Source organism: Spironucleus salmonicida, chromosome 7 (assembly GCF_000497125.1).
Source record: "Spironucleus salmonicida strain ATCC 50377 chromosome 7, whole genome shotgun sequence".
NCBI lineage: Eukaryota > Fornicata > Diplomonadida > Hexamitidae > Spironucleus > Spironucleus salmonicida.
The window spans coordinates 468200-495760 of record NC_090602.1 but is presented as its reverse complement, the minus strand read 5'-3'; the positions used below and the strand labels follow the sequence as shown (position 1 = coordinate 495760).

Sequence of the window (27561 nt, the reverse complement as noted above, 5' to 3'; positions counted from 1 at the left end):
TGTATATAGAATTATATTAAATAGAGATAAGTACAATTAAATAATATTACAATTTGCAATATAAAAACCATAGTAGCAATGGTTTAAAAATTATTATAATTATTTGATATAATAATAAATAACCAGTTTACTAATAACAAGTTAAATATAATTAATTCTTGATAATAGACTAATATTATACTATTATATAGTATTATACCCTTTTATAATGCTTGTTAAAGATATTCTTAAGTAACCTCCTTGTTCGTTAGGAGGGTAGGTTGTGACGCACATAATTGGTTAAAAATTTACATAATAAGAACACTTATTTCTTGTAGTAACTACAAATCCTTAGTAACCATTCTGGATTTCAGCGTTAGAAGCAGCTACGTTCAAGGATTAGCTATCAATATTTTATCGATATAAAGTAGATCTTACAAATGAACGTCTATAGCCAGCGAATTAGTTTTACAAAAATGGTAAATTTGTCTCTCAATTTCGTTTTCCAGGTGGTGATATGTATATACCTAACCTTGAGAAGGCCATAATGCCTGAAAAGCAACAATAAGCTACTCCAGGTTTTGCTACTACTACATCGCTCGAAGAAGCTATTGCTAAAGCATTAGTTTTCCCCCTTCCTACATAAAAAAATCATGCGATATATGCTAAAGTGCGGCAGCGCCTATTGGATTATCCTTTCCCAGAGTTTCTTACAGGAGATAACTATGCAGTGTGGTCATTATCTGCTGATGTAGCTGAAATAATTGCTTTTTATCTTCAGATGAAAGGAAAAGGTAAGATCGCTGTTTTTGGATATGATTACTATGCAACAGCATAGCGATTAGAACGCCTGGGAATAACATCAAGCCTTATTTATGACGATGATTGCGACGTAATTTTCATATCTGAGGACGATAACAATCGCTATGAGCTATTAATAACAAACAAACCACTACAAACAATAATGTGCAAACGAAAATGCCTTTTATTGCGAAATGCTTCATTTTTAGAGTCTTATGCGCGTTTTCTTCTCAAAATTGACCGGCTTTCTGCACAACAAGTGGAGTAGCTCTTCGCAGCAGTCGAAATAGGATATTTCAACAACATTTTAAGTGAAAATAACACAATTCCACGCCATCTTTCTTATCTGAAACCGGACATTTCAATAGGCTCCAAATCCATTGTTTACAAATATGATGTCTCCCTGGCAGAATAAACTCGAATTAAACAATTCTTGGACTCTGATATCGTAGCTCAGCGGGTTTTGGGCGATAACAAGCTGCGAAAGGAGAAACTATCTAGCAAATCACATGTTTCATATCTCTCCTTCACGGCGTACCTCACGGGCCAAATCCTAAAGAATCTGTGGCTTCAGGACGACTTTTCGGCCGAGGAAAGTCAAATTCCAGAGGTGGGCCGCAAGGCTGAAATCGACGGATTCGTGCGCTCCTTCTCGAATTTCGGCGTCGGGCAAGTCCTAATGGTCGTGCCAGATTTCACGCTACCGAGCGTGAAGAAACATCTGATATAAAGCGGCCTTGTTGAGCTCAAATTCCAGCTGCATAAGGAAGTAAATTTCAGCGGTTCCAGCGACCGTTTGAGCGTCGTTTTGCTGGGAGAATCTGCGCTGATTTCGTACACTTTGACAACCCAAATCCACAACGGATTCGTGTCCAAGCAGCTCCCTGGATTTGTTCTGCTGCCGTTCGTTTCTACACGGCAGGTTGAGCTGATTGTTAACATCTTTTACCAGTAGCTGGGGGTCGTGTAGCCGTCAGTTTTCACGATTTTGGCTGAAAACTCTATCGAGGAGCAGGTGCTGGTTTATCGTTAATAAGTGCCACACCAGTCGATGCAGGAGTTTTACCAATTAAAAAAGAACTACTTTTCGGCGCATGCAGCCAAACAAGACGGCTAAAAGCTTTTTAATTCAATTATTAACTTCATAAAAGTCTCAGGTTTCGATGGAAACTGTGCTATAAACTAACCATATGATTATACTGCGCTTGGGGCATCTTTGCAGTAGGAAAGCTCAAATTCGACGCATTTAACCGATAAATTTACTAGGATGACTGTGAACCACTATAATTAAAATGAGCTCATTTTGCAAGCATCTTTAATTTAGATTTTTAACATAAATCGCAAGTTCAATTTGCATGTATTTGCTTCGCATATTTACGGATCTAAGCTACCAAATTCTCATTTTTCAACTCAGTTTTACGACTTTTCTGGATTAAGCTACATTGAAGTAGCTGTGTCAGATAAGATTGTTAATTATTATTAACTAGATTCAATCAATTCCTTTTATTATTTATGCAATACAAATTTTGACAAAGGTATGGTACTTTACTACAATAATTAATTCCCTACTATATCGCAGTCGTAATAGTAAATTTCGGATCAGATTAACAAATTTATGATTTTTAACAATGCATCATGCGGGTAACAGATTGTGAGCTAGTTTATGGCAGTTTCAAGAGAAGTTAAGGTATCTGATATAAATAGCTACGATGTCAAGCGAGTTGAACGTGGAAAGGCAGTTATCAAAAGTTATATATATCTTCCTCTTGCTAAACTATAAAATGATAGTTATCAGTTTATTCAATGTTTTTAGCGCAATAATAGTAGTTATCCAGATACAACTATTTGTAGTGAGTGCCTAGATGGATAAAAGGCTATCCTTAATGGAAAAACCTGTGATATTTGTGAATAACCTATGGATTCAATAGCTGAAGATTGTGCTAGTTATAAATGGGGCGGTAAAATAAATCAAAATTGGAAATTAGGGGAATTTTTTTCTTCTAGCGAGAATCAACCAGGCGCTGTCGATTTTATTTTAAATAAATAACTAATCACTGTAGCGTACTAAGGAGGGTGCCGTTATGATAATATAGTTATTCGTGGTGGACATTAGTATTTGGATGAGGAAACTAATAGATAGTTATATGATACTGTATTCTAAACAGAAAATGAGATACAGCAACGTGAGCGCTTTATTGCATTCACATCACTGATAGATAGAGCGCGTATATTATCATATGGAGGGTGCTTTGAACCTCATCGGTAAAACTATGCTCCTTAAAATGCTATCATCAGTTATCTAGTTGCTGATTAGGTCGTACGCTAGGGTGGTGTATTAACCAACCTTTAACTGAGCACCTTTGCTGACCTTCCTATTACCAGAGTTTTAGCTTAAGCTTGCCCTTTTGAGTTATTTGTTCCTTTACAAGCAATTTACTATAACTTCGATTTCCGTAAAATCTATTTTTAGAACTCTTTTAGCTTCTATGATTCAGCTTCTTAATTTATTGAGAGCTTTGCCAATAAGGCAGCTGATTTTGCCGAGTTTTGTGCTTTTTCTGTAAGATTCCTAAAGATAAACCGAGTTTCCAATATTTTAGAGAGGTTCATACCAGAAAAGTAGCACTTTTTCATTGAAGAATTAATTAAAACACATTTAAAATAGGCAGATTATGGGTCAGACTTTGGAGTTCATTTAATTTCCGCATCGACTTTCTATACTCGTTGTATTGCTTGTGATAATTTACTGATTACGAATTTGATGTCAAACATAATGAATTTTGGACCGAAAAATTCAGTGTTTCATGGAATAAAAATTAGTTAGAAACATTTCTTTAATACAGAGACTTAATAATAGGCATAGTTATTTGTTTTACATCGCTTCTTTAGCTCAGTTTTAAAAACTATATCCTGTAACAACTCTGTTGCATTTTTACCTACAGAACATCTCAACAAAGTTATTCAGAGATACCGTTAAAGCAAGTCATCAGAGGAGGTAATGTAAGCAGTTGAGATCGGTTTTACTTAAAATTCACTAATTCAGGGAGCGTTTGGTCTTGATATTGATATTAAAGCCTTTACAGGTTAAGTATCTGATTTCCGTATGCCACCAACAACCAAATAACGTAAATTTATTTAATAGTAATTAAAAAGTTAAACCCCTAGTTTCGTGTCTCCTATCGTAAAGTAGTAAGTTTAAATGCTAAAACCGTTAAGTCGTCTTAATAGTGTAGTGGAACCACTTATTCAAACTCCAATAACACGAACAATTCAGACACCACCACCATATTTATTCTTTGACGACTAAATTAGAAAAATTAGTTTAAATTAACTTAAACTGGCTGTACGTCGTATTTGCGACCAATATAATCCTCGATATTACTACGCAAAACGAAACTTATTATTTGTTCCTACAACCATGGTTCTTAGTCCCAGAGATATGGTAGGTTATATATTTGGATAACAACCTACTTAATAAGGACCAGACAGGGGAGATAAGGATTTCTAGGTGTTGCTACAAATCGTTTCCAATGACTATTCTTCATAGATGTAAAAGAAGCAGCCCACTTTGTCTAAGTTTCATATGTTGACAGACGAACAGAAAGCGAAAGTAGAAGAAGCTTCCCGATAATAATTTCAGGATTTGTGGTTCTATAAAAATGTTAGTGTATTTTATTAACTCATTCTGAAACGATTTATATAGTCACATGTAGATCTTTAGCGGAACTAGATAGTTGTATTCTAATAGGACCCAGTATTTGGAGTTCAATATGATTAATAGCCTAAATCTATACATGCAATTTCAGACCGCATTTATGATCTTTCTGAAGGACAGATTAAGGATCTTTTCGGATAACTTTATAATTAGGCACAGTAGATTGACTCTCTTGAACGCAAAACTTGTGTGGAACTTTTGCTGCGCTATGGATTATCATCTGGTTCATCTCCGTTTGAAACATTTCACCGCTGTATCTAGAAAACTGATCTTATGAGTAGGACAAAAAATATCAACATAATACTACAACTTCTTATTCTTAGTGCATAATATGGGCTTGAATTTCCATTTAAATATGAAAAATTAACTACTAATAAAGATGAACTTCGACTATAGATCCGTAGATTGCAGCGTTCTAGACTGATGTAAATTAAATTACAGCAATATGAATTTTTATAGTGGCTAAATCGTGTATTACAGAACAAAGGAGATGTTCTAACGGCAGAAAATAAGCGTGAAATTGAAGGAGTCATCAGCAGCCATATTCATTTTGATTTTCATGTTCTTTATAAGGATGGAGATCTTAACAGTAGTGATATCAAATAGCTAGACAGAATTGTTGATCAGGCAAAGAAGATAGAGGAACTTAATGTGAAATTTTGGATTGTAGATAACAAGTTCAGCTTATATTTTTCTGATCGTACTAATTAGGACTTCAAACTTATGCTTATTGATACTGAACGTTTTTATATTAACGATTGCGCAAAAACAGATTTAAGGAAACAATATGAGATCTTGAAGCTCCTGAAACTCAGCTTTTTAGGTTGTTTTGGATCATCTGAAGATCGTATTCTACACTTACTAAATCAACAGAAAATTGCTAAAGAAGATTTTGAATATATAACTGCTCTTTATAAGCGTATTCTTTTTATTTGGTCCCGATCTCATGACTATATTCTTATGCATGCCACCAGTGAGACAGGTTATGGTCCACATTCCATCGGTTTAATCATGTAGGCTGAGCGAAGTAAGCCTAGAAAACATTTTGACTTCCTTCGAGATTCATGTGTTGCCACTGAATTTGAACCTGCTGCGCATGATATGTTTAAGGTTTACAAGGCAGCTCGTAGGGATGTTCCTGATGTATCAAGTTAGAAACTTATATTAGATGATGTGAAAGAACCAACAGACCAACAAATATTTAGGGCACTTTAGGTTATTCGCAAGACAAAATTGGCACCAGAAGAGCTCTTTTAGACAACTGATATTACTCCTGAAACAATGAAACACCGTTTTTAGGTATTGGAAGGTGCAGTAAGATGCGAAAGAATGCTATTTTCTGATCCATTAAATAAGTTTAGCTTTGATGAAGGGGAACCAAGGTAAGAACCTTAAGTTCCAGTTCCAGTTAAAGTATTAGCATAGCGTCCACCGCCAGTGTCCCCACCAGGTAATTAGCGACAGGCTATAGCCCCTAATCAGCAAATGCCTAGATCATAGCAACGAATGGTGGACTCAATGAAATTATCATTTTATAATGATGATGACGATATTGTGAAATAATTCATCTTAGAACGAATCGAGAAATGCCAGATGACAAAGCAGCTACAAGCTGCAGCGGACCTAGACTCATTCCTATTCATTCTGAGCAGCTGTCAGCGCGTGAACTCGCAGGACTGGGGCAAGCTGTACTCGTTCATGATCAAGGAGAAGCCGCAGGCGCTGGACCGCACGACGACCCGCATCCGGGAATCGTACCGGCTGCTGCGGGACTTCGCCCTGACGGAGCTGCAGGTGGACCGGGACCAGACGAGCGTGATCTTCAGCCGGCTAGACAAGTTCATCTACCACCAGACGGGCAACGAGGCGAAGCGGCCCGAGATGGACATGCTGGTGCGGGACTTCGTGGCGGGGCAGCTGGACCTGGCGTACTTCCACGCGTTCAACATGCGCGACATGATCATCCGCGGCGAGACGGAGGTGCAGAAGATGAAGGAGGACATCCACAGCGCGCTGAAGGCCATGCAGGTGATGAGCCACAACCCCCTGAACAAGCTCGTGCAGGGCGACGACGTGCTGTACAAGCGGAAGATGGCCCTGGCCACCTACCTGTTCCTGTGCAACCAGTACGAGTGATGGTTTACTGAACATAAAGGAACTCAGAGGACGCGGTCCAGCGTCTGCTGCACGAGGTGGTACTTCCCGGGGTAGAACTTCGCGGTCTCGTCGTAGCTCTCCTGGAACGTGTCCACCACGAGGTCCACCAGCGAGTCGAACTGGCGCACGAAGCTGTAGATGCTCTTCGCCTGCTCGCAGAACAGCAGGTGGTGCGCGGGCACGTTGGGGAGCAGCGCCGCCATCTGCTGCCTCACGGCCTCCTGCTGCTCCGCGCCGTCCACCTTCGTAACCACGAGCAGCTTGTTGCACCTGTCCTGCACGGCCCTGAGCGTCTGGAAGGCCGCGGCGCACGGGGTGAAGCTGGCGTCGAAGAGCGTGCCGTTGGCCACTACGATGACGAACTTCCTGGCGGTGTCCATTTGCGTGGTTCGCAGAACTATCGGATACTATATACTATTTGCCCAGCGAGCCATCTGCCGCGCCAGGCCCCCTATTATATCCTGATGTGCGGACCCCCTCCACTCCGCTTCACGAATGGACTCTCCATATCCCCAGTGCTCGCTGCTCCCCAGCGTACTCCCCACCGTGTTGCAGCAGAGGTTCCAGCCGCAGCACGAGTTCCTGGTCTTCGCCGACTCGCCCTGCTGGCCCTGCTGGGTCCCCGCGGGCCAGCTCCAGGCCCTGTTCCCCTCGCTCCTGGCGCAGTTTCTGGGCGCCCAGAAGACGAAGTTCGACGGCCAGCCAGTTTCGGTCCTCCAGCGTGGCGGCCAGCGGGTCGGGCACTTTAGGTTCTGGTCCGGTGACTGCTATGCGGCTCTGGACGCCGACTTCGAGCTGCGACCGCGCCAGGTCATCTCTGAAGCGGTACCGGACTCCCCAAAGTCAGCGGCCGAGGCGTGTGCCAAGATGGTCCTTATGCGGTAGTTCAACACAACCTGGACGTAGTTCACCGAGCCAACGGCCATCGCAGCGCTCGCAATCCTGTACGGCTTCAAGGGCAAAGTGGGCATCCACGGCGTAAACTACTACAAGAATGCAGAGTTCCTCCTCAAATACGGCATAGCATCTTCGTAGGTTTTTGCCGACGGCTACCAGGTCACTTTCTACGGTGCACCAGACATTCCGGACGCCGTTGACGTGGTTATCACCAAAAAACCAGTCCAGACCGCGTGCTAGGTTAAGGTGCTCTGCCTGAGCTCAACCAATTTTAATAGATTTATTATTAATTTTATATTCCCTGATCTATATAACATTATCATATAAATGTAAAAGTCATTTAGTGTATTAATTTTCAAATTTCTTATGAATTAACCTTTTTTTGTTACTATAATTTAAAGATTAGAATATATTTAGTAGAATTTAGATTATAAATATAGTTATAAATAAAGTTTAAACTTATAGTAAATTTTCTCAATCAAAATTATTTTAGTAAATATTATTATATAATAATACTTAAGAAATTTATTAAAATATAGAGAGAAGAGGTTTTAAAATATATCTGAGAATTTGTGTAGATAAAATTCGTCACTTTTTGTCAGCTCTTTTAGCTAAACGTGTAGCTGCAACACGCTTCATGGTTTCTTGGCGTTTAAGCTTTTGCTCTTTCTTTGCATTAGCATTAGCTCTGCGAGTTTCTTATGCTTTCTAGAGAGCAGGTGACAATGTACTTTTGGTTTCCGATTTGTCTACAGATTTAGAAGGCTTAGTGGTGGAAGGTTTATCTGCAGACTTAGTTGTATTTTTAGAAGCGCACTTAGGCATTTATAAATAGGAAAGTAAAAATCATATTATAGAAATAATTAATTTATATAATAATTAAATACTTATATAAATTATTATTTATGATGCTAAAGTATAATAAGAGCTCTGTTAATCATTATATGTCCAAATAAGCGATTATCAAGTATAGAGTAAATGAAAAATAAAATAATATCATTCAGATTAATAATTCCATAACACTTTCTATATAAATAAATTTTTATTATTGAATTTTTATTTTACAACTACACATAGTAAAGATCTCAAAATATTTTAAATCCTAGGTTTCTATACAAATTACTAAATAATTTAACCACTTTCTATAAATAAATATTATACATAATTATAATATGTTTATTATTTATCCGCGATTAATGGGGTAAGGTCTTACCTAAAATGTTTAAACCTAGGTAGAATTTTAACATAAAACTTAGGACTAATAAATGGTTCTTATTCAAGCTAACAGCAAATAAAATCTGATATTACCTAATCATATAAATGGTAAACCAATCTAGCCGTAATTATCAACAGGCTTTAGCCAAAAAAAACATAGAGTATAGCTAACAAAAGAATAAAAGATAGCAATATTAATTTAATAAAAAATTAATGATGCTGATTCTTCATTAAATTCAAATCTAAGACGTGCTAAAAGTCCATTTTAAAATAGTACTATTTCCAAGCATTTATATTGTAAGGACTAGTTAGCAGAATAGCAATTAAAAAATATTGATACACCGAATGTGGTTTTACCAGATTCTACGATTTAAAGCCCGGTAACTATATAAAATAAATCAGATTAACTTAAATTATCAGTTGTTATGGAAAAATAAGAACTATAAAAAGCAGATTAAACTATTATTAAAGTTCCATTATTGCAATCAAGAAATTTACATGATACATCGAGTTAAAAAGTATAATACTCTGAACTAAATTCTTAAATTTTAGATTAATTACGTAAGTTTAATACTATTTCTAAAATTGATATATATGGAGACCAAGGCCTTAAATTTGCTGATATACATAGCGAAAAAGGTTATGAAAATATAGATTTTTAATAAATGGAGAGTAGGTAGTTATAAAGATTTAGAGTGACTAATGAATGATCCCTCACTTTAATACTTCAGTTACTTATCCTCTATTTATAAATTTTTGTAAGCTTAACCTTTTGAAGAAAACATTATGATTTTCAAATTCAAGAGGAATAGACTCTTTAGAATAAATCCCTACTAATTATATATAAAGTTTATTATTTGACACATATTAATAAGGTATCTTTAGGAACATTTCAGTCTGATAGTTAGCTTATTCGTCGTATGGATGAATTGTCTGCAATAATATTTCTTTTTAATCTTCAACTAGCTTATCAACTGTCATTGTTGGATCTATAAATTCGATAATATTTTCTGGTTTAACATAACCTTTATTTATTTCTTCTGTTAAATCTTACCTCACATATACTTAAAGTCTAAATGGAGGTATACATTCATCTGGCCTAAATGGGAACTTTAATATTTTACCTTCGCCCTTAGTATATTTTATATCTATTTCTTTAAGAGCAATATAATTGTTCTTAGGGTCATATACTTTGGATCCATCTTTTTCTTCAAATACGACAGTCTCATATATATCAACTTGGATTTTATTTTTCTTGATTAAATCAACCGCTTATTCCTAATCAATATTATAAGTTTAACCATATATTATAACAAAAGGAGGTATATTCTATCCCTTAGATATAAATTTATCTTTTATTGTCTTTACATTATAGTAAGTAATATGTAAATCTTCCAAAGCCGTTATTACGCGCATTTTTAAAATTAATATATTACTACATATTTATATAATATATAAAAGTTTAGTTCTCAATCAAACATCGCTTACAGAGTAGGAATCAACTATTTTTTCCTACTAAGGACAGATCCTAAATCAAAAACACTATCTATTCCTTAATATAATTTATATGTAATACAGTCAATATATTTTTAAGACCCTGTAATAACTAACATACTTTCTTCTCTGGCCATGTCTGTTACAAAACATCCTGCAAATACATCTTTTCCTTAAACTTATCCTAGAATATCTTTAACTTACTCCCAAAAAGTAGATTAAAGACATTATACATCCTAAATTTCAATTTGAGATACTTTAAACTTACCATCTTTGCAAGCATAGCTTTTGCAGTCAGAAAGTATGACTTCTTTAGATAATGAAAATTAAACAGCATGCATTATTTATGTATTTAATTCTGTCCAGTCTTTTCCTAGAATTAATGACAAGTAATCACAACACTTTTTATCTAATACAGTAGCTTTTGTAAGCCCTCTCGTACCAGTTAATATACCACCTAACAATAAACCTGCAATTGAAATAGGAGGTACAATGCCAATTTCTTAAAATTACTCTGTAACTAATGTGCTTGTTGAAGATACATTTCTACAATAAATCGTAAGTGGTCTATCAGTTTCAATTTAATTCAAATGATGATTATCGGTTATACTTAATATCTCAACACCACTAGACTATATTCCGTCAATACTAGAAATCATATTATTAGTTCCAACTAAATGAATTTAAATAATGCTCTGTCTTGCCAACTAATCTCTACTGATAGTTCCTTTTATACGCTAGTTATCATCTACTACCACAACACCAGGTAAATTTTAATATCTTAATAAGCGCTTTTTTATGTCGTCTAAAGTGGCCAAGTGAGAACAAATTGCGTTTTAATCTTTGCTTAAGTAAAGTATAATAGGACTAGATTATTTAACTAAAAGAGCTGCTGATTATGCAGTCATCTCTGTTTCGATAATATCACATACTGAGTCCTACAAATGACGCTAAATATTGCCTTTAACTTTTATTTGTGCATCCTCCGCTAAATTTAAGTTAATAGGCTTTTCATAATTTTTTGTAATAATTAAAAGACCTGCTGGTTTTTATTTAATATAGAAATTTATATCTTCATTTTTAGAAGTAATAAAAATACCTCTTTTCCAATCTTCGTCAGAAAAACCAGAAAATGCCTCTAAGAATGACGGAAAATCAGAGCATATTGTGTAAATTTCATAATTCTTAATTTTATCTGCATCTTATGCAATTCTAGATTAATAGCCCTTTAAAGCAATGTTTATATTTAAAATGGATGTTTATACTGAAGTCAGAGCTTTTTCTTCCCTAGGATTCATAAGAGCTAAGAATAAATCTTTAATGCCTATCACACCAGATACTTTTTCTTCACTATTTAAAACTGGATAGAACTACTTATTATACAGTGCACATACTTCTAAAACTCTTGCTACTGAATCAGTGTCCTTGAGATAAACAGTAGATTCTTCTAAAATATGCCTAGCTCTTGGGAATACATCATTTATTTCTTCAGGAATTTTGATGTCATAAAAATCATGAATAAATTATGATTATGGTGTAACATGAAATGTACAAGATGTTGCTTCGTTATTTAATTAGCGTTACAAATATGCATGAGCTGTAGCTGCACACTATGCATCAGTATTTGTTGGAGCAAATGAATAAGTTGTAGACTTCATTTTGATTGAGAAAGAAATGCATATTAATTGTATATATTATATGAAAATTAAAAATTTATTTATTATATTTTATTTTAATAATCACAAAAATAATATTCCTTTTTTATTCTATACGTTTATGATTTACTTAAATGAAGTTGGAAAAAATATATGCTTCATAATAATATATAAAAATATATAGTTAAATTTATCATTATATTTAAATACATTATATAGTGTCTTATATTATTTTCACTTCTATATGAAGATCCTAAAAGTAAGAATCTCTAATAATAAAGTGTGTGATATATTTACAGATAAGATTGGGTCTAAGAGTATTAAAGCATATAATCTGCCCATTTTTGCTTCTTAAATTCTATTAAATTAAATATTTAGCCATTTTGGACCAGTAAAATCCATTGACTTCAATGAAACAGAAGATATACCAGATCTTTCGCCATTTTATCCTCGTCCACCGAAATTTGCTACAATAACTTTAACTGCACAGTCTCTATTGTAGTATGAGTCATATATTAATGATGTTATCTTTGTATCAAAAAAATTTATTCCAGATGTTACTAACTATCTTATGACCGCATATACACTTCCAACATTTCCTATATCACTGGTCAATAATATGCTTTCCTTCATAGAACCTAGAAATAAACCAGAAACTATGGTAACTGAAAAGGAAATAAGAATTTCATTAAATAGAGAAAAAAGCTATAAATTCTATAAATTCTAAGCAACTGAGGCTAGATAGGCAAGTGTTGTATAATTAAGAAAGAATGAAGAGTAGATGAAGCATATTATATAAGAATAGAAAAACTGGGGTTGGCTTGGATAATGAAGAATTTTATCTATATTTATTTTCATATTTTTCTAAGATTAAGATTTAAAGCAAAAATTTACCTTAATATCTGATAAATTTGGACAACCCGGGAATCGAACCCGGGGCCTCGCGCATGCAAAGCGCGCGCTCTACCAACTGAGCTAGCCGCCCTAATTTAGTATGATACATATTAATAATAATTTAATATTTTTAATATATTATTATTATATAATTAAAATATTTTACTTCTTTTTGATAATGTTCAAATTAGTAATTGAATTAAACAGAAAATATTTTTTATAAAATTAATCAGAACCTATCGAAAAAGCATAGAAAATATTCAATACTCTATTTTTATTTGGAGTTATCTCACTAAGTATAACAAATGTTACTTAGCATAATATTTTTTTCACATATTTAAGCATCACGTTAAGTATAATATAACTTATTCTAGTCTCTATATTTTTATTATTGCTTAGATTTAATTAGTATAAGTATAAAATATGCATTAATATTATTATTTGTCTCTAATTTACATCTTTGCCAGTTTTCTTTATAAACATGTTAAGTAAGAGTTTTTTACTTATTTTCATACAATTTTTAATTATGACTACAGTTAAATCTATTTATATTGCAGTATTTTTACTATAAATATACATGCAGCCTTAATTATTTATCTTTAAAGTAGTCTAATAGATATATGACATTTTTTTTATCGGGTTAGGAATCATAACATAAATTTATTAGATGTTCATATTTATTTTATTAGTTAGATTTTGCTTAATCATATTTAAATCAATATAATGGAACTATTATTCGAAAAACAGATATTCATTTTATGAAGATTTCGTAGTATCTATTTATACTTTTATTTAAATATTTTAAAAGTTTGCAAGTACTAGATAAATTAAACTTTTCACGCCCAACTGTTTAGTGTTCCTTATTTTCGTTTATTTTATGTTATCATTTATTAGAAATATTTTTTCGTTTAGGCAAGTTAATTCTGTTCTCTCAGTTAAATTGGCAATTTAATAAAATGAAGAGTATGACGAAAGCTGTTTAAAATAACACCAAATATTATTATTTAAAATATTGAATTAGTATTATAAATTCATGAATAATCACAATTAAAAGGATTTTAATGATTTATTATTACTTTCTTAGTAAATATCAATGGATAATTTAGATGGTTAAAATGGCTATTTTTATAAAGTTATAAACTTTAATATTAATGGAGTTCTAGATAATATTTTATATAACAAGATATCAAATAACATGTAAGAGAGTAATCTTTTATTTGCATAGTATGATTGTCAAATTATTGGTTAAAAGGTTAAGCAAGTTTAATATTTGTATAGTCTTATAAATATTAATGAAGAATATCCAAGTTTAGATAAATTTTATAATAAAGTGTGCTGTATGAAATTAATTATTAAATAACTGTAATTTTTATAGAAGCACTATTATCATTCATAGGTTTATCATTAATTACTAATTTAGTTTGTCAATACTTTTAAACTAAGTAAGTAGATTTCCTATTAAAGCGTGATTCTATTACGTAATAATCAATTATTATTAAACTTTTAAGAATCTTCAAGCTATGATTGTATTACTTAAACATAATTAGTAACTACTAATCACGCTGATTTTACGTCAATATTTAGTAGTGTATAGTATTAAAAGACTAATTTATATAAAGAAATAAAGTAATATTTTATAAGTGAACTAAAATCATAAAAGCATTTATGGTATGGTTTTTATATAATTGTTGCATTATAATGTGTTGCAGGAATAGTTTTCTTTGTATTGTAGTAAAATGACAGAGTTATACAAACCCGTAATATAAAAAATATTGAGCCTTCATATTTATGTGATGCTTTTATTCATCGAAAATTTAATTAAAATCTTTCTAGCTAAAGTTTTTCATTGTAATAATTGTATAACCTAGTTAATAAAAAAAGATATTTTTTAGAAAATGTAGATATAATATATCCTAAAAAAATAATCAGAAATAGCAACTTTATATAAACAGCTATATCTAATGAATAATATTGTTTTTAACTAAAATCTTAAAAGTAGCTAGGAAAATTTGTTGTAAATAATTTTATATCTTAAATTATTTAAGATTGGTAAGATAAAACTATTTTGTATAATTAAATATTTTTTCGCTTTAAATCATCTGTTTTATCAGTTTATAATTTTTATCCCTTATTATTTTGTACAGCTATGTGGTTACTAGCTTTTATGTACTAAAAAAGTTTCTTCTTATACCAATTAGGATTATATTTAACCACAAAGAAGAAAATAACTGTTATTTAAAAGATTAATATATATTAATATATTGTTATGTTTTTCTTTTTACTAATATTTTTAGTAGCATTTAATTTTAACTTATCAAAGTTTATCGCATACTAAATTAAAAAAAATTAAAATTTTTCTTAAGAAGATTGGTATTATACAGAAGATTTAGCATCTATAGTTAAGGTGCATAATAATTTAATTAATCTGAGTTCGTATAATTCGATGTTATAAGATAATTAGTTTACTTTATCCAACTAGGAAGTTGAATTAATTATGACATAAATTAATTTTGAGATAAAATCCTTCCTTAGTGATGATATTTAAAGTTATTTTGCAATCGAAGGTTAAGGAGGGCCATAATAAATTGCAAGTTGCTTTATTTTACATCTATTATAAGATGTGAAAGAGTGGATGATTTCTAATAGATCTCCACAGTTATTTAATAATTCTAATTAATTTGAATAGTAAAATTTTTAGTGTATCACGGATTTTGAGGTGACATAAGGTGCATCTTCATATTTTTCAGAGCTTACTAATATAAGTTCTATGTAATTATTAAATCCTAGACGTGACACTCGTAATCATTTAGCTATTTCACTTAACGGTATCCATAAACATTTAGAAAAATTTATTAAAGATAATGATTTAAGTCTACACTATAATTATAATTATTATAATTTAGAATAGATTATGATACTACTTATTATTTTGTTATCATTTTTATTGATGAAAGTTAATATGAAAGCAAAACTATTTTTGACTATCTCTTATTTAGTCATTATAACAATACAGTTAGTTTTTTATTTTGATTAATGTAACTAAGGGGATTATTTTAAAAAAGTAGAAGAAATCTTAGAAATTTCGAAGTAGCTAGGCCTTTTTGCTAATTTATTAGGTAATTTATATCCATCAGAACTTGTTTCTATTCTTTCAAGTAAATACTTCTCTTAAAATGTATTAAACTTAAAATCCCCTTACTAAGAAATTAAATGTAGTATTTTACACATATTATAATAAAATGATTTAAGTATTAATGGTTAAAGTATCAGTATTTATATTTAACGTTTAGGGTTTGATAAATGCAAATAATCTGACTTTATTAAGGTTAGAGATATCCTTAAACTTATGTAAGATAAACTAAATAATTACGTGACTTATCTTTCAGAAGCTGGAATTTATTTGCATAACAAACACAATTATAATATTACTCTTAACTTCATCGCTATTGTATTGTTGTATGTTATAATATTGATATATGGAATTTTATCATTTTCTGGATTTCCTAATAAATTCTTATCTACACACTTTTTCAAAAAATTCAAGATTTTTATATATATATTAATAGTTTATATCATTCTAGGGTTTCTTTGCATTTTATTAAACCATTTACTCACCACGTAATACTAAATTAATTTAAACTATAGAGACTAGTTTGAAGAATTAATTCCTAAATTTTATGTTATTAAACTTATACTTTCAAAAATCACATTTTCAAAACGTGATATCGAGTTATTGAGATATAAAGTATATGAAATGAATATTGATGATTTAAGTAGTTTTTCAAATCTTTGTTATAATGATTTGCATCAATCATTTATTCATGACTGCACTAAACATTAAAATATATAATTTATGTTTGAAAATAAGATACACCAGGTAATGATGTATTTCTATTAACATGATGCTGTAAATATTATCGATAATTGTATTTACGAAGATAATATACTATTATAGTAAGTTACTCATGTTTTAGATACATGTATTTCTTAGAGCTAAAGGCAGATTTTATCTATATTCAAAAAGTAAGAAGCTTTAGCTATTATATAATTTATTATAGGTATATCTGGATTTATTTGCTTATTTAACTTAGTAAGACGCGGACAATCATATTATTAGAATTATTTAGAAGCAATTGAGTTTATATTGATTCATTAAGGTAAAATATCACCTTAGGACGTGGAAATAGTTTTGGAAATGCTGTAGTGATAAATATGCTCATTCGAATTAATCTTCCTATATATCACCCGTTTTCCTCAGCTGTGTATCAATATCTGCATCGACGTCTAATAAATCTGCCTATAGCTATAAATCCTCGATATTATTTATATCGAAATCCTTAATTTCAAATTCCTATAAATTTTGTTCAATCAGTTCTTCTTTACCGGAAAAATCATCAAATAATCTGGTAAATCGATTTTTCTTATAATCTTCTTAACCTATAAACACATTAACTTCTTTATTAAGATCTGTTAACTTTAGCTATTACAACGTATTATTTCGCTCATAGTTACCTAAAATTTCTCTAATATTATGTTTTATTTCATCTAAAGACTGCTTTTTGTATAGTTATTCAACTTATTTCCGCAAGAAATCAATACGAACTAACTCTTGAGACATTAAAGAAAGGGCAGTTTTTAATTTTTAACTATATAAGAATATAATATTTACTTTACGTTACTAAAAATCTACTTTATATTTATTCTTCTATATAAATAATATTTTTCAAAAATGAAGAAAAGTAATTTTCCTAATACATTAACAAGTTAACAGCACAAATTCTCTTCTATTCTACCACCAATCCGCCAAAATAACATAACCTATGAGTAGTGCAAACTTATATATCAATCTAATCAAATCCAGATATCGAACTCACCGAATTCAGCTACTGCAGAAAAATCCACTATCTCTGCAAAACCACCTATTATTAGAAAATAAAAAACAGATATAGTATACGCAAGTCAGGATCGAAGGATCCTGAAGGCTATTAAAAATAATTTCAAATATTGAAATTTGCAAGATCTATACTAATATATATAAAAATAAACTTTTATAATTGTATAAAAATGATTGTAAATCATTTTCAGTAATTTGGTCTTCCAGTATAATATAACGTAGATAAAGAAGTCATTCGAAACCTATCAAATTAGTTGTTTCGATAAACACATCCAGACGGATCACATCCAGATCCATAAAAATTTTAATCTCTACAGCAAGCAAAGAAAATACTTTTAAATGATGTCAAGCGTGCGAATTATCTTCTTGAGGTGAATAATTTCAAGGAAAAATAGATTTTCGACAAAAATATTTTAATTAAGCAAATGGAAATTGGTGAAAAAAGAGCATCATATTAAGGTGATTTGAAATCCAAATTTATTTAGGAAGTAAAATGTATCAAAGAAGAGTAACTAGAACTCTTCTAAGAGTTCTTTTAGATGCGTGATTTTTAATAATGTTAAAAAATACTAGGTTTCGTAAACTTTCTTGAGCAACAGCTGAACCAAGATAAAGAATAATAAATTATGAAGTGAAAATTTTATTAACACACTGTTTCAAATTTCAAGTTACACATTTGCACTGCTTTCATGATCTGATGTAAACGTTTTCAATAGTTTTTTCGACTATTTCAACACCTTTTTTTAGAAATATGTATCCCTGATACGCTAAACTTTATCTTCATCCACATTCAGCTCTCTTACCTATTTCTCCTTGTACCCTAATTTTTAAAACTCCGATTGTGTATTTCCAACTCTGAAAATTACTATAATTAACATAATAATAACAATTACCATTATTACGACTTAACACATTACAATTGAACCATAAAATTTTTTCTCTGAATCTCCAGGCAATAAGCCTAAAGTGAGCTCTTGAAAGTAACTGAAAAAACAGTAACTAAGCGAATTGCCTATTGTTCGTGCACTAGTTGGAATTCCAGCTAAAAGTTGTGTATATTTCTTTGGTGCAGCAAGCAGCAACATAGGATAATAAACTTAGGTCAAATGAGTGTTGAATGTCTGTGCGAATGTGTAAAAAACAGCATAAGCATACACGTTAGTAACAAAAACTGACTATAACACCAATGACACCAAAAGCCCAAATAGCGAAAAATTAAGAGCGTAACGATTCACAATTTTTTGGCCGATGAACTTCTGTGCGAGCGCAGTAAGAACATTCGTTATCTGGCTCGCCGTCTGTACACCACCCGTTAAAATCGATTTTGCGTTTAAATGCGAGAACACCTGCGGAAGCAAGTACTAGTTCGCAGAGAAACATATGAATCCCAAAACGTGCAAAATAGACAGCTCTGCAACAGGGTTTTTCATCAAAAATAGAGGCAAAACTGGCTCTGGATGCGAGCTTTCTAGGAAGAAAAATAGCGTCGTTGCCGCAACAAAAACGAATAGCGAAACACCTGCGAGTATCCACTATTTTTGGCTTAGGAACGTCAGCGATACGCAGAGGCCACCCACACCGAAAATGATCAGAACAGAGCCGAAAATATCAAAAATTGGCTTGTTGGTTTACCGCTCAACATTGGTGAACTGGAGGCTAAGTATAAAGGAGATGAGGCTGCAAAAACCGCTAAAAACGAATATCATCTGCCACTTTTTGTCAATGATTGCTCCTGCTATGAGTGGAATAATAATACCAGCCACACCATTTACAATAAGTGCATTAGCGATGAATTCTCGTGATTTTTCATAATTAAATTTGCTGAGAAGGGCATTTCTATTAGCCACTGCACCCGCTGCTATAGCACCGCATACAAACTTGAATACTAAAAGTGCCCAAAAATTATTTAGGAATGCAGATGGGAACTAAAATAACGCCATAGCAAAAGCACAGATCTAGCAGATTAAAATAAGACCAAAAATATCACCAAGTTTATTGAATGGGATAGCAAAGGCTGCTGTGGCGATAAAATAAGCAGACTAGAGCCATTGTGCCAATGGCTTGGAAATGCTGAAAGTATCTTGTATAAATGGTAGAGCATTGTTTGTTGCTATTTCGTCAAATTTCCAATTCAAAAATGAAAAAAATAAGAATGGTGAAGCGTATATAAAAGATGCCGTATTGGGCTTCAGGTGTTCTGACTTAAAAGGCATAATAGAAAGAGGAAAATAAAAAATTATATATTATATAAATATAAATCAAAAATTATTAAAGAGACAATAAAACAGTGATTATATACAATATTAATTGTTTATTAAATTGTATAAATAAATTGTATAGTTTACTCATGAAACTATAAATTATATTTATTATTTAGTATATATTGTTGGTTGTTATATTAGTTTTATTCTATTATAAATTAATAAAATATTGTAAATAAAATTACGAAATGCAATGTATAACGTCATCACCTAGCTATATTCTTAGGCTTCATCATACTAACTAATAAACTATAAAGAATAGTTAGTTTTAATAGTATTAATTATAAGATCTTTCACATGCTTTTTTAATCCCTAGTTTTGTTTAATATATTTACTATTATTTGTAAAAGTAATTATGATAACATAAACTAATCATCCGGGAAATTTGACACGAAATATGATACACATCCTATAATAACTCACTATTTTATCTTTAACGATAGAAATTAATAATTCGATTTTAGTGTAAAAATATATTAGAGATTGACATGGCACAAATTCATTTAAATTTGTAAACTTCTACATTCAGTTCGCCAATATCAACTTAGCAGCGTAATGCCTTTGCAATACTTGTAACTGGTCTCAGCATTTGTCTTTGTTTCGCTAAACTTGACTGATTTCCATCTAGCAACCCGCCACCAACTTGCATTTTAATACGGTCTAAATAATCTCTATACATCGGATCAGTAAACTCATCTTCAAATATTATTTCTGGATTAGGTGCCTCACGAAGGCGATAGAATCTCGGCTTAGTAGTTCTAGGTCGTGGAGGTTAAATTAAATATGGTTATATTTTAATTTTTGGTTCAACTGAATTATATGGAGGTCTAGAAAGTGCTGTTTTATCAATTTTTCCTTTTTGCATTGGTACAACTTTTGTAAAATGTGCTGCTAAAAGAAGTGCTGATCGTTATGATGGTAATATAGGCTGATTATTTGAGTTAAAATTAGTGTTAAGCGGAATTGGAGATTGATTTTTTCTCTGATTATTTAGATCTGTTATAAATGTCATTTCTAAGGCGGACCAGTATAATATCAATCATAATATATTAATATACTATAATGAAAAAACTATTCTCACTATAAATTGTTTTTAGCTTAAGTATTCTGTGTGCGTAGCACTTAATTCTAACGTATTATCTTCTTGTTCACTGACTAATACTTATTTTGTAGCTAATTGATCGAAGGCAGCATTTATGAACTATTTAATTTAGGAAGCATTTACGACTAAGTACAAGATTAATTCTACTTAAACTATGGTGAATGAGATATTGAACTATATTTCATGCAAGATCTCTATTTCACTGCTCTTGACCAAGTTTCAGGGGCTTTTCGCATAATTTATACAAATGATTCCATTTCAAAAAGTTAATAATTTCTTTCCTCTAAAGAGGTATATTTAACATTTCCATCTATTTCAGGTATCTAAGTCGTTACATATTCCACTGTATTAATATCAAATAATAATTGTTTTGGAACTCTAGTTTCGTTAAATAATACTTTAGGAAAATTTGTTGATTTCATCATCTTCTCTTCTTTATTCTCGAACACATCATTATAGAACTTGATTTTGTTAATAAATTACCGGTCCTAGTTGAAAGCGAAAGCAATTGACTTGCTCATTAACAATAATATTTTCACGTTATATGATAATATATCCTATTGTATATTATATTATAAATACAAATAACATATAAATATCATTAATAATATAATCCTTAGAATCTGTTAAAATATAGCTAAACTATAATATTGTGTCAACAGTTAATGAAAACTAGGATCACATTTAAAAATCTTCAATATCCATTGTAGCATTTAAATGTTATGACTTAAGTGCAATCTCCTCTTCACACGTCAGCTATGGAAAATGAAGAACTGAACCTTATCTAGCAATTTATTAAAGTATTTGCATAGGTTAAAAGTTTAGTTAATGTGAAAGAATGCGTATACTTTATTTAGGGATTAATTAAGGGGTCAGCAATGTTTTTGCACTGTTTCTCATAATTAAATTCAATAAATTCGTAATATTTATAATATAATAAAATATATAGTTTATTTTTTGGAATTTCCATTTATGATTTAGTAATCTATATTAAAAAATTAATTTAAGGAAGTCATTGAGAGGAGTTACAAATTTGTAGTATGTAGATGTGATTTGAATACATTTACATGATATTTCCTTATTATAATTAATTAAACCAAGTTTAAGGCTAGCACTAATATATATTAATTATATAGTTAACCTAGTATAGATGAAACAATAATCATATCATAAAATGTACAATCAAAATTCGGTGTTAAATACACCTTCAATTAATTTAACATTAGTTTTATTTTCTTAATAATCTACAGTGAATATAATACCAAAATCTTAATAAATATATGAAATATTCTAAATAATGAATTCGACCGCAATTTTACATTGTTATGTAGCTCCATCTTTCTTAGCACAATATTAATCAATTTTGTCTTATAAATTATTTATCTAATTACAGTTTATCCCCTTAGGATAACATGATATTTAGGCTAAATTATTAATGCCTTGATTTAAAAATTTAAGATTATTCACACTAAAAATAGGGGTTGAAAAATTTGTAGAAAAATGATAACTTAGATCATAATTTTCAGATGAAGTAACATTATATTTATTTTTATACATTTATTACAAACTTAATAAACTTGTAACTAATTTTAAATAGCGATTATCATAATCTCTCTATACCATCATATTGTAAAATTAGTTAATATTAAGACTTTTTTTAATTTATAGAATACTGGAGGTTTCTTTGCCTGAAATTTATAACAGCATCTAGAATGATAATATATAAATAAATACTAAAAGAATTGCTTAAAGTAAACCTATATTTATCATATAAAATATTCTTTAATAACGTGTTTTTGTCATTATTGTCAATTTATAACACAATAAATAAATTAGTGAAATCAGTGTCCAAAATTTTTAGCTAACTGGAGAGAAAACGAAAATGTAATCAAAGTTTGAAGAAATAGAATATAGTTTTATTATACTTTTTGTATTTATATGAGGTAATTTGATATAATCTAGCTATGTTTTTATTTTATTATTATACTAAAAAGTTGTATTTTAGATTTTTCCTAAAATATTATTATACTAAGGCTAGTAAAACTAAGTAAAATTTGATATTACATCTAAGTTTAAGTTATTACGTTTACATTACACTAAATAACCTTATTATCTATGAATAATTATAAACAAAATAATGATATTAATAGCAAATATCTTGCGCATTGACTTATTCATCTAAAAAAATATGCCTGATATCTACCTATCAGTATAATCTAAAGATGATAATAATTTATCTTTTGATTTTTGTTATAGATTTTTATAAGTTATATTTAAATTTGTTAAGATATCATTAAAAATTTTATTATATCTATGCGATGATAAGATAAATCTAAATTCTTTGTGGATTTTATAGACACAGTGTGTCAATAATAAAATTATTAATGTCTATAGTAGCAATAACAATATTTCCTTTTTATTCATTATAAATAAAACATCTTACTTATATGTCTATTTATAATAAAAGAAATAAAATGATGTCACATAAAAGATCTAAACTTAACAAATATTTCATATAATCAGATTGGACATTAATAGATACAGGTATTTATAAGCTAGATCCTCCAGAAATAGTAGAGAATAAATCAACGTGGGAAGAGATTAGCATCAATACTATATAACATAAGATTAAATCTAGATAGTTTATGTTTAAGCAGTAATAATCCGAAACACCAATATCTATATATTCTTTGCATCATGTAATAGCCAAGAAATCATGTAAGTTTACATCTTATATTAATAGCTTTGGTTTAGTTTCCATATTTAAAACGTAGTGACTTATATTTATTAATAATATTTATTTTCTTATATTAATCCACTCCAAATTTAATAACATAAATGTTGCTAACTTATAAAGCGTAGACAGATATAACTCCTGATGATGTTGAAAATGAGATGGTAGCTAAAGCAGGTGACATACTTCAATAAGTGGAAGATGAAAACTATGATTCTGGCGATGACTTTGTTTTATGCGTAAACTAACGCACTAAATAAGAGGCATATATAGAAATAGCATTATACTAAGTTGTGAGTTAAGAAATTATTGCAGATTCTATACCAGAACCATCTAAAACAGTTGAATTTATACCCGAAATTAAAGCTGAGCCAGTATAAATAGAGCATAAAATGGCAGATCAACCTTTAACTTAGGTATAAGAGTAATAATAGATATTGCCAACACCTCCTTAATTCACTCCTCTAGCGGATGCTGATGCTGATACATTCCGTGATCTATTCGATAAGCATGAATAGTATTTCAAGGCTGTGGCAGAGAAAAGGGATGAAAGTTTTAAAAAATTAGGAGACGCTATTGGACAGGCGTAAAGAGAAATTCAGAATTGCAGAGAAAGGAACTAAAGAATCAGAACGCAAATCAGAGAATTAGACGATTTAATCGACCAGGAGAGAAATAAGTGGAAAGACAGATTAGATGTTGAAAAAACTATGTGAAATCCAACCATTTATCACTCAAATTAAAAATATAAGTAATAATATGACAACCAAAGCCGCAACAACACCTAGTCCAATAAATAGCCACTTATTCTTGCTTTTTTATGTCTTTTTTGCAGTGATAAGATTCTTAACGCCCTTCTCTACCTTCTTATCGGCTTCTTCTACGTTGTCACTAATGAGGTTAATAGTCTCCCCGCCCTTGTAGACCTGATTCGACATCTGCTTCATCATTTAATTGATTTGGTTCATGTCTTAGTGGATATTCTTGATCTAGTCTACCTGCTCCTCAGCCTCCTGTTGAATTACGCCCATTTTAAAGTTATTCAGCCCCATCTCCGCATCACCCGAATCGAGCTGCTCCTGAACTGGAATCTGCCTGAATTTCTGGGACAAATTAGATATTAGGGTGCGCTTCTGGTCTGCTTGGACCTGCAGTCTCTGGGCCTGCTGGTCGATTTTAGCCTTGTTTTCGCCGCCCTTTGACTTGCTGAAAGCGCTTATTTACTAGATTTTCGTATTAATTCCTACGATATTTACAGAATTAAGTGACTAAAGCTACTTCGTTACGTTTTCTTTGAAGATTTTGAGCTGCTCGGGATTGTTCTGCTTTGATACTTTTATGTACTATTTTTCGATATTGCTCGCAGCTTGGCTGGTCTTTCCTAATTCGCTGCTAGTTTCATTTATGAGCTGCTAGACCTCTGCTGGTAATTGCTGGGTGCTGCCTGTATCTTTGAACTTATCGTAATCCATTTGATTTATTTTCACTATATTAATTAATAATGTATAATAATAACATTTCACTCGTTTCCTTCTTTAGGCTCTTTCGGTTCTTTGGGCTCTTTTCCAGCCTCGTTAGAATGAATCCTTTATTGTATATCTGTTAGTAACTTCTTTATCTATTAGTAATCGTCTTTAAGTAGCTTCATACTATCACTGAATACGTGCATTTCAACATCTGCGATTCGCTCTGCTAGGTTGACGCAACTGATTTTACTACCATTCGGAAATTCCAAGAACTATTGAATTTCACTTATTTTCTGGTCTGCTTCTAAGAATTTTCCATTTACCCCCTTCGCCATGTAGCTGTTGAACAATTTTTGTACAATGTTATTAATTTTACTTTCCCAGTCCTCTTGATCGTCGCCAAGATTTACTATTTTATTAACACATTCGTTAATTTCAATCTAATTTTACTCTAAAACTAGTACTTTCTTTGCGATAAGTTGTAGGGCGTTTGGTTGCGCCACGTCGATAGCTGCAGCATCAATGGGCACGTAATTTGGCAACTTAAAATTTTCAAACATGAAATTAGATATTATATTTGAGTTTGCAGAACATTTCTGCTGGTCTTCTTACTAAATTTATTTTCTAAGTCCTGACATTGGGCGGTTCATTTTTGAGAAGAAATGAAGTGAACTGAGTTTTGAAAATAATACATATTAATATCATTCGGCATGTTCTGAAATATAGTAGAAAACTAGGTTTATTTAAATAACATAAATCATATGCTTAAAGTGGAATAATTATACAGGCTTGCGATATATTACATTATTATATTGTGTTAATCAATGTGTTTTATAGTATATTTATCATGAAATTAAATGTTATTTTAATAACATTTATTTTAATATTTGATACTAAAACATTATAATTATTTAGTTTTAGTAATAAAGAGAATTATTTCACTAATAATTATGTTAATAATTAATATTAAATTATTATCAAATAAAGGAGTTGATAATTTTGTATAAAATACAAGATTCTATTTTCTTGCGTGATTTACGTATTCTCTGTCTAAAATTCCACAATAGTTCTATTATTATGTTATTACTATAATATCAAATTCATTTATTATATTTGAATTACTCTAGAAGTCACTTTTGTTTAATCGTACCTAGATTGATAATTTCATATGATGTTATTTTTATCTATTTTGAAATATTATGATTCTAGTGGGTTTTTATAATTTTTGATTTTCAATAATATTCAATATACTGAGATAAATATTTGCTAAATGTAAAACAACTAGCTGCATGATGGACTGTATAACATTAGATCAAAAATCAATAATATTTGATTTATAAAGACTTAACTTACATGGTTACTAAATACGAAATGAATTAAAAGGATAGCGATACAAGTCTATATTAAAAATCATATAACTGGAAAATTATTTATTATAGTAAAATGAAAGTATGAAAAGTTTAATTTTTAAATTCTTTTTTCATTTATATTTATAAATAACAAATATAATATTTTTATTATTTGATATCTGTAACAAATTGAGTTTTATAATTTTGAAACTATTAATTATACAGGCTAACATTAAGCTATATTTAAACTAATCGACCAAATATTATGTAGATAGAAGACTATTCAGACGTTTTAATAACAGATTTCGTTATCTTAGTCATATCGCAAATCTTATTATTCGTAAAATAAAATTATAATCCTTACGTTTACAATAGAGATATATTTAGTAGTAATTTTATACTGTTGGAGTATAAAATTAAATTGGAAGCACTATATTTTCACATATAAATTATGATTATATATGTAGAATATATTATAAGTTTATGTCATCTACTTTTATTCATATCTGCAAAATTAATGAAATCACACTTCGCAAAATTTAAAGTAACTTTACAATTATACATATAATTTTTATATTTATTAATGACGTAAAGTAAAGAATTTGTGGTTTAAATAAAAATATTATAGTCAATAAAAGTGTATATCCAGTTTACTTACGAATACTTTTCTAATAGTGTTTTTTATTATTGCGAATTAACTATAAGTTGATATTATTATAATATGTTAAAAGTTGGATTAACTCATAATTTTATTTATTTTATCTAATTCCAACATATAAAGAATTTAAAAATAATTATTAACTAACTATGTTACTAGCATTTTTTTATTCTTCACTTTAATTTAATACTATGGAAACACAAGATAATAGTATTATTTTTAATTTATATTAAGTTAAGTAAACGTTTAAAAAAACTTAAATCTGCAGAACTCTACCGAATATTAAAATA

The 27561-nt window shown here is 30.5% G+C and overlaps 19 protein-coding genes and 1 non-coding gene across 20 annotated transcripts; 8 read left to right on the top strand and 12 right to left on the bottom strand. All coding sequences in view use genetic code 6, as the record gives it.

Moving 5' to 3' along the window:
- Window positions 1-208: 208 nt before the first annotated feature.
- Window positions 209-6631, top strand: SS50377_27015 (uncharacterized protein; the record flags this gene model as incomplete). The annotated part of the gene is made up of 1 exon (XM_067910815.1): window positions 209-6631. The coding sequence occupies one exon, from the start codon at window positions 209-211 to the stop codon at window positions 6629-6631; it is 6423 nt and encodes a 2140-aa protein (XP_067761502.1).
- Window positions 6632-6654: 23 nt separating this feature from the next.
- SS50377_27014 (uncharacterized protein) lies at window positions 6655-7032 on the bottom strand (the record flags this gene model as incomplete). The annotated part of the gene is made up of 1 exon (XM_067910814.1): window positions 6655-7032. One exon carries the CDS (start codon window positions 7030-7032, stop codon window positions 6655-6657), a length of 378 nt encoding a protein of 125 aa, XP_067761501.1.
- Window positions 7033-8137: 1105 nt separating this feature from the next.
- On the bottom strand, window positions 8138-8374 carry SS50377_27013 (uncharacterized protein; the record flags this gene model as incomplete). The annotated part of the gene is made up of 1 exon (XM_067910813.1): window positions 8138-8374. One exon carries the CDS (start codon window positions 8372-8374, stop codon window positions 8138-8140), a length of 237 nt encoding a protein of 78 aa, XP_067761500.1.
- Window positions 8375-8745: 371 nt separating this feature from the next.
- Window positions 8746-9474, top strand: SS50377_27012 (uncharacterized protein; the record flags this gene model as incomplete). Its single annotated transcript, XM_067910812.1, has 1 exon — window positions 8746-9474. The coding sequence occupies one exon, from the start codon at window positions 8746-8748 to the stop codon at window positions 9472-9474; it is 729 nt and encodes a 242-aa protein (XP_067761499.1).
- Window positions 9475-9478: 4 nt separating this feature from the next.
- Window positions 9479-10180, bottom strand: SS50377_27011 (uncharacterized protein; the record flags this gene model as incomplete). Its single annotated transcript, XM_067910811.1, has 1 exon — window positions 9479-10180. One exon carries the CDS (start codon window positions 10178-10180, stop codon window positions 9479-9481), a length of 702 nt encoding a protein of 233 aa, XP_067761498.1.
- Window positions 10181-10233: 53 nt separating this feature from the next.
- SS50377_27010 (Inorganic diphosphatase) lies at window positions 10234-11916 on the bottom strand (the record flags this gene model as incomplete). Its single annotated transcript, XM_067910810.1, has 1 exon — window positions 10234-11916. One exon carries the CDS (start codon window positions 11914-11916, stop codon window positions 10234-10236), a length of 1683 nt encoding a protein of 560 aa, XP_067761497.1.
- Window positions 11917-12157: 241 nt separating this feature from the next.
- SS50377_27009 (uncharacterized protein) lies at window positions 12158-12745 on the top strand (the record flags this gene model as incomplete). The annotated part of the gene is made up of 1 exon (XM_067910809.1): window positions 12158-12745. The coding sequence occupies one exon, from the start codon at window positions 12158-12160 to the stop codon at window positions 12743-12745; it is 588 nt and encodes a 195-aa protein (XP_067761496.1).
- An 80-nt stretch (window positions 12746-12825) lies between these two features.
- Window positions 12826-12898, bottom strand: SS50377_t20108. The gene has a single exon. It is a non-coding gene; the product is annotated as a tRNA-Ala (tRNA).
- An 87-nt stretch (window positions 12899-12985) lies between these two features.
- SS50377_27008 (Transmembrane domain-containing protein) lies at window positions 12986-17014 on the top strand (the record flags this gene model as incomplete). Its single annotated transcript, XM_067910808.1, has 1 exon — window positions 12986-17014. One exon carries the CDS (start codon window positions 12986-12988, stop codon window positions 17012-17014), a length of 4029 nt encoding a protein of 1342 aa, XP_067761495.1.
- A 9-nt stretch (window positions 17015-17023) lies between these two features.
- SS50377_27007 (uncharacterized protein) lies at window positions 17024-17425 on the bottom strand (the record flags this gene model as incomplete). Its single annotated transcript, XM_067910807.1, has 1 exon — window positions 17024-17425. One exon carries the CDS (start codon window positions 17423-17425, stop codon window positions 17024-17026), a length of 402 nt encoding a protein of 133 aa, XP_067761494.1.
- A 111-nt stretch (window positions 17426-17536) lies between these two features.
- On the top strand, window positions 17537-17815 carry SS50377_27006 (uncharacterized protein; the record flags this gene model as incomplete). Its single annotated transcript, XM_067910806.1, has 1 exon — window positions 17537-17815. The coding sequence occupies one exon, from the start codon at window positions 17537-17539 to the stop codon at window positions 17813-17815; it is 279 nt and encodes a 92-aa protein (XP_067761493.1).
- A 56-nt stretch (window positions 17816-17871) lies between these two features.
- On the top strand, window positions 17872-18336 carry SS50377_27005 (Co-chaperone HscB; the record flags this gene model as incomplete). Its single annotated transcript, XM_067910805.1, has 1 exon — window positions 17872-18336. The coding sequence occupies one exon, from the start codon at window positions 17872-17874 to the stop codon at window positions 18334-18336; it is 465 nt and encodes a 154-aa protein (XP_067761492.1).
- A 21-nt stretch (window positions 18337-18357) lies between these two features.
- Window positions 18358-19914, bottom strand: SS50377_27004 (Major facilitator superfamily protein; the record flags this gene model as incomplete). Its single annotated transcript, XM_067910804.1, has 1 exon — window positions 18358-19914. The coding sequence occupies one exon, from the start codon at window positions 19912-19914 to the stop codon at window positions 18358-18360; it is 1557 nt and encodes a 518-aa protein (XP_067761491.1).
- A 547-nt stretch (window positions 19915-20461) lies between these two features.
- On the bottom strand, window positions 20462-20827 carry SS50377_27003 (uncharacterized protein; the record flags this gene model as incomplete). The annotated part of the gene is made up of 1 exon (XM_067910803.1): window positions 20462-20827. The coding sequence occupies one exon, from the start codon at window positions 20825-20827 to the stop codon at window positions 20462-20464; it is 366 nt and encodes a 121-aa protein (XP_067761490.1).
- Window positions 20828-21039: 212 nt separating this feature from the next.
- On the bottom strand, window positions 21040-21585 carry SS50377_27002 (uncharacterized protein; the record flags this gene model as incomplete). The annotated part of the gene is made up of 1 exon (XM_067910802.1): window positions 21040-21585. The coding sequence occupies one exon, from the start codon at window positions 21583-21585 to the stop codon at window positions 21040-21042; it is 546 nt and encodes a 181-aa protein (XP_067761489.1).
- A 157-nt stretch (window positions 21586-21742) lies between these two features.
- SS50377_27001 (uncharacterized protein) lies at window positions 21743-21964 on the bottom strand (the record flags this gene model as incomplete). Its single annotated transcript, XM_067910801.1, has 1 exon — window positions 21743-21964. One exon carries the CDS (start codon window positions 21962-21964, stop codon window positions 21743-21745), a length of 222 nt encoding a protein of 73 aa, XP_067761488.1.
- A 1574-nt stretch (window positions 21965-23538) lies between these two features.
- Window positions 23539-23841, top strand: SS50377_27000 (uncharacterized protein; the record flags this gene model as incomplete). The annotated part of the gene is made up of 1 exon (XM_067910800.1): window positions 23539-23841. The coding sequence occupies one exon, from the start codon at window positions 23539-23541 to the stop codon at window positions 23839-23841; it is 303 nt and encodes a 100-aa protein (XP_067761487.1).
- Window positions 23842-23902: 61 nt separating this feature from the next.
- On the top strand, window positions 23903-24514 carry SS50377_26999 (uncharacterized protein; the record flags this gene model as incomplete). Its single annotated transcript, XM_067910799.1, has 1 exon — window positions 23903-24514. The coding sequence occupies one exon, from the start codon at window positions 23903-23905 to the stop codon at window positions 24512-24514; it is 612 nt and encodes a 203-aa protein (XP_067761486.1).
- An 18-nt stretch (window positions 24515-24532) lies between these two features.
- Window positions 24533-25270, bottom strand: SS50377_26998 (SNARE protein; the record flags this gene model as incomplete). The annotated part of the gene is made up of 1 exon (XM_067910798.1): window positions 24533-25270. The coding sequence occupies one exon, from the start codon at window positions 25268-25270 to the stop codon at window positions 24533-24535; it is 738 nt and encodes a 245-aa protein (XP_067761485.1).
- A 47-nt stretch (window positions 25271-25317) lies between these two features.
- Window positions 25318-25914, bottom strand: SS50377_26997 (uncharacterized protein; the record flags this gene model as incomplete). The annotated part of the gene is made up of 1 exon (XM_067910797.1): window positions 25318-25914. The coding sequence occupies one exon, from the start codon at window positions 25912-25914 to the stop codon at window positions 25318-25320; it is 597 nt and encodes a 198-aa protein (XP_067761484.1).
- Between the last annotated feature and the right edge of the window lie 1647 nt (window positions 25915-27561).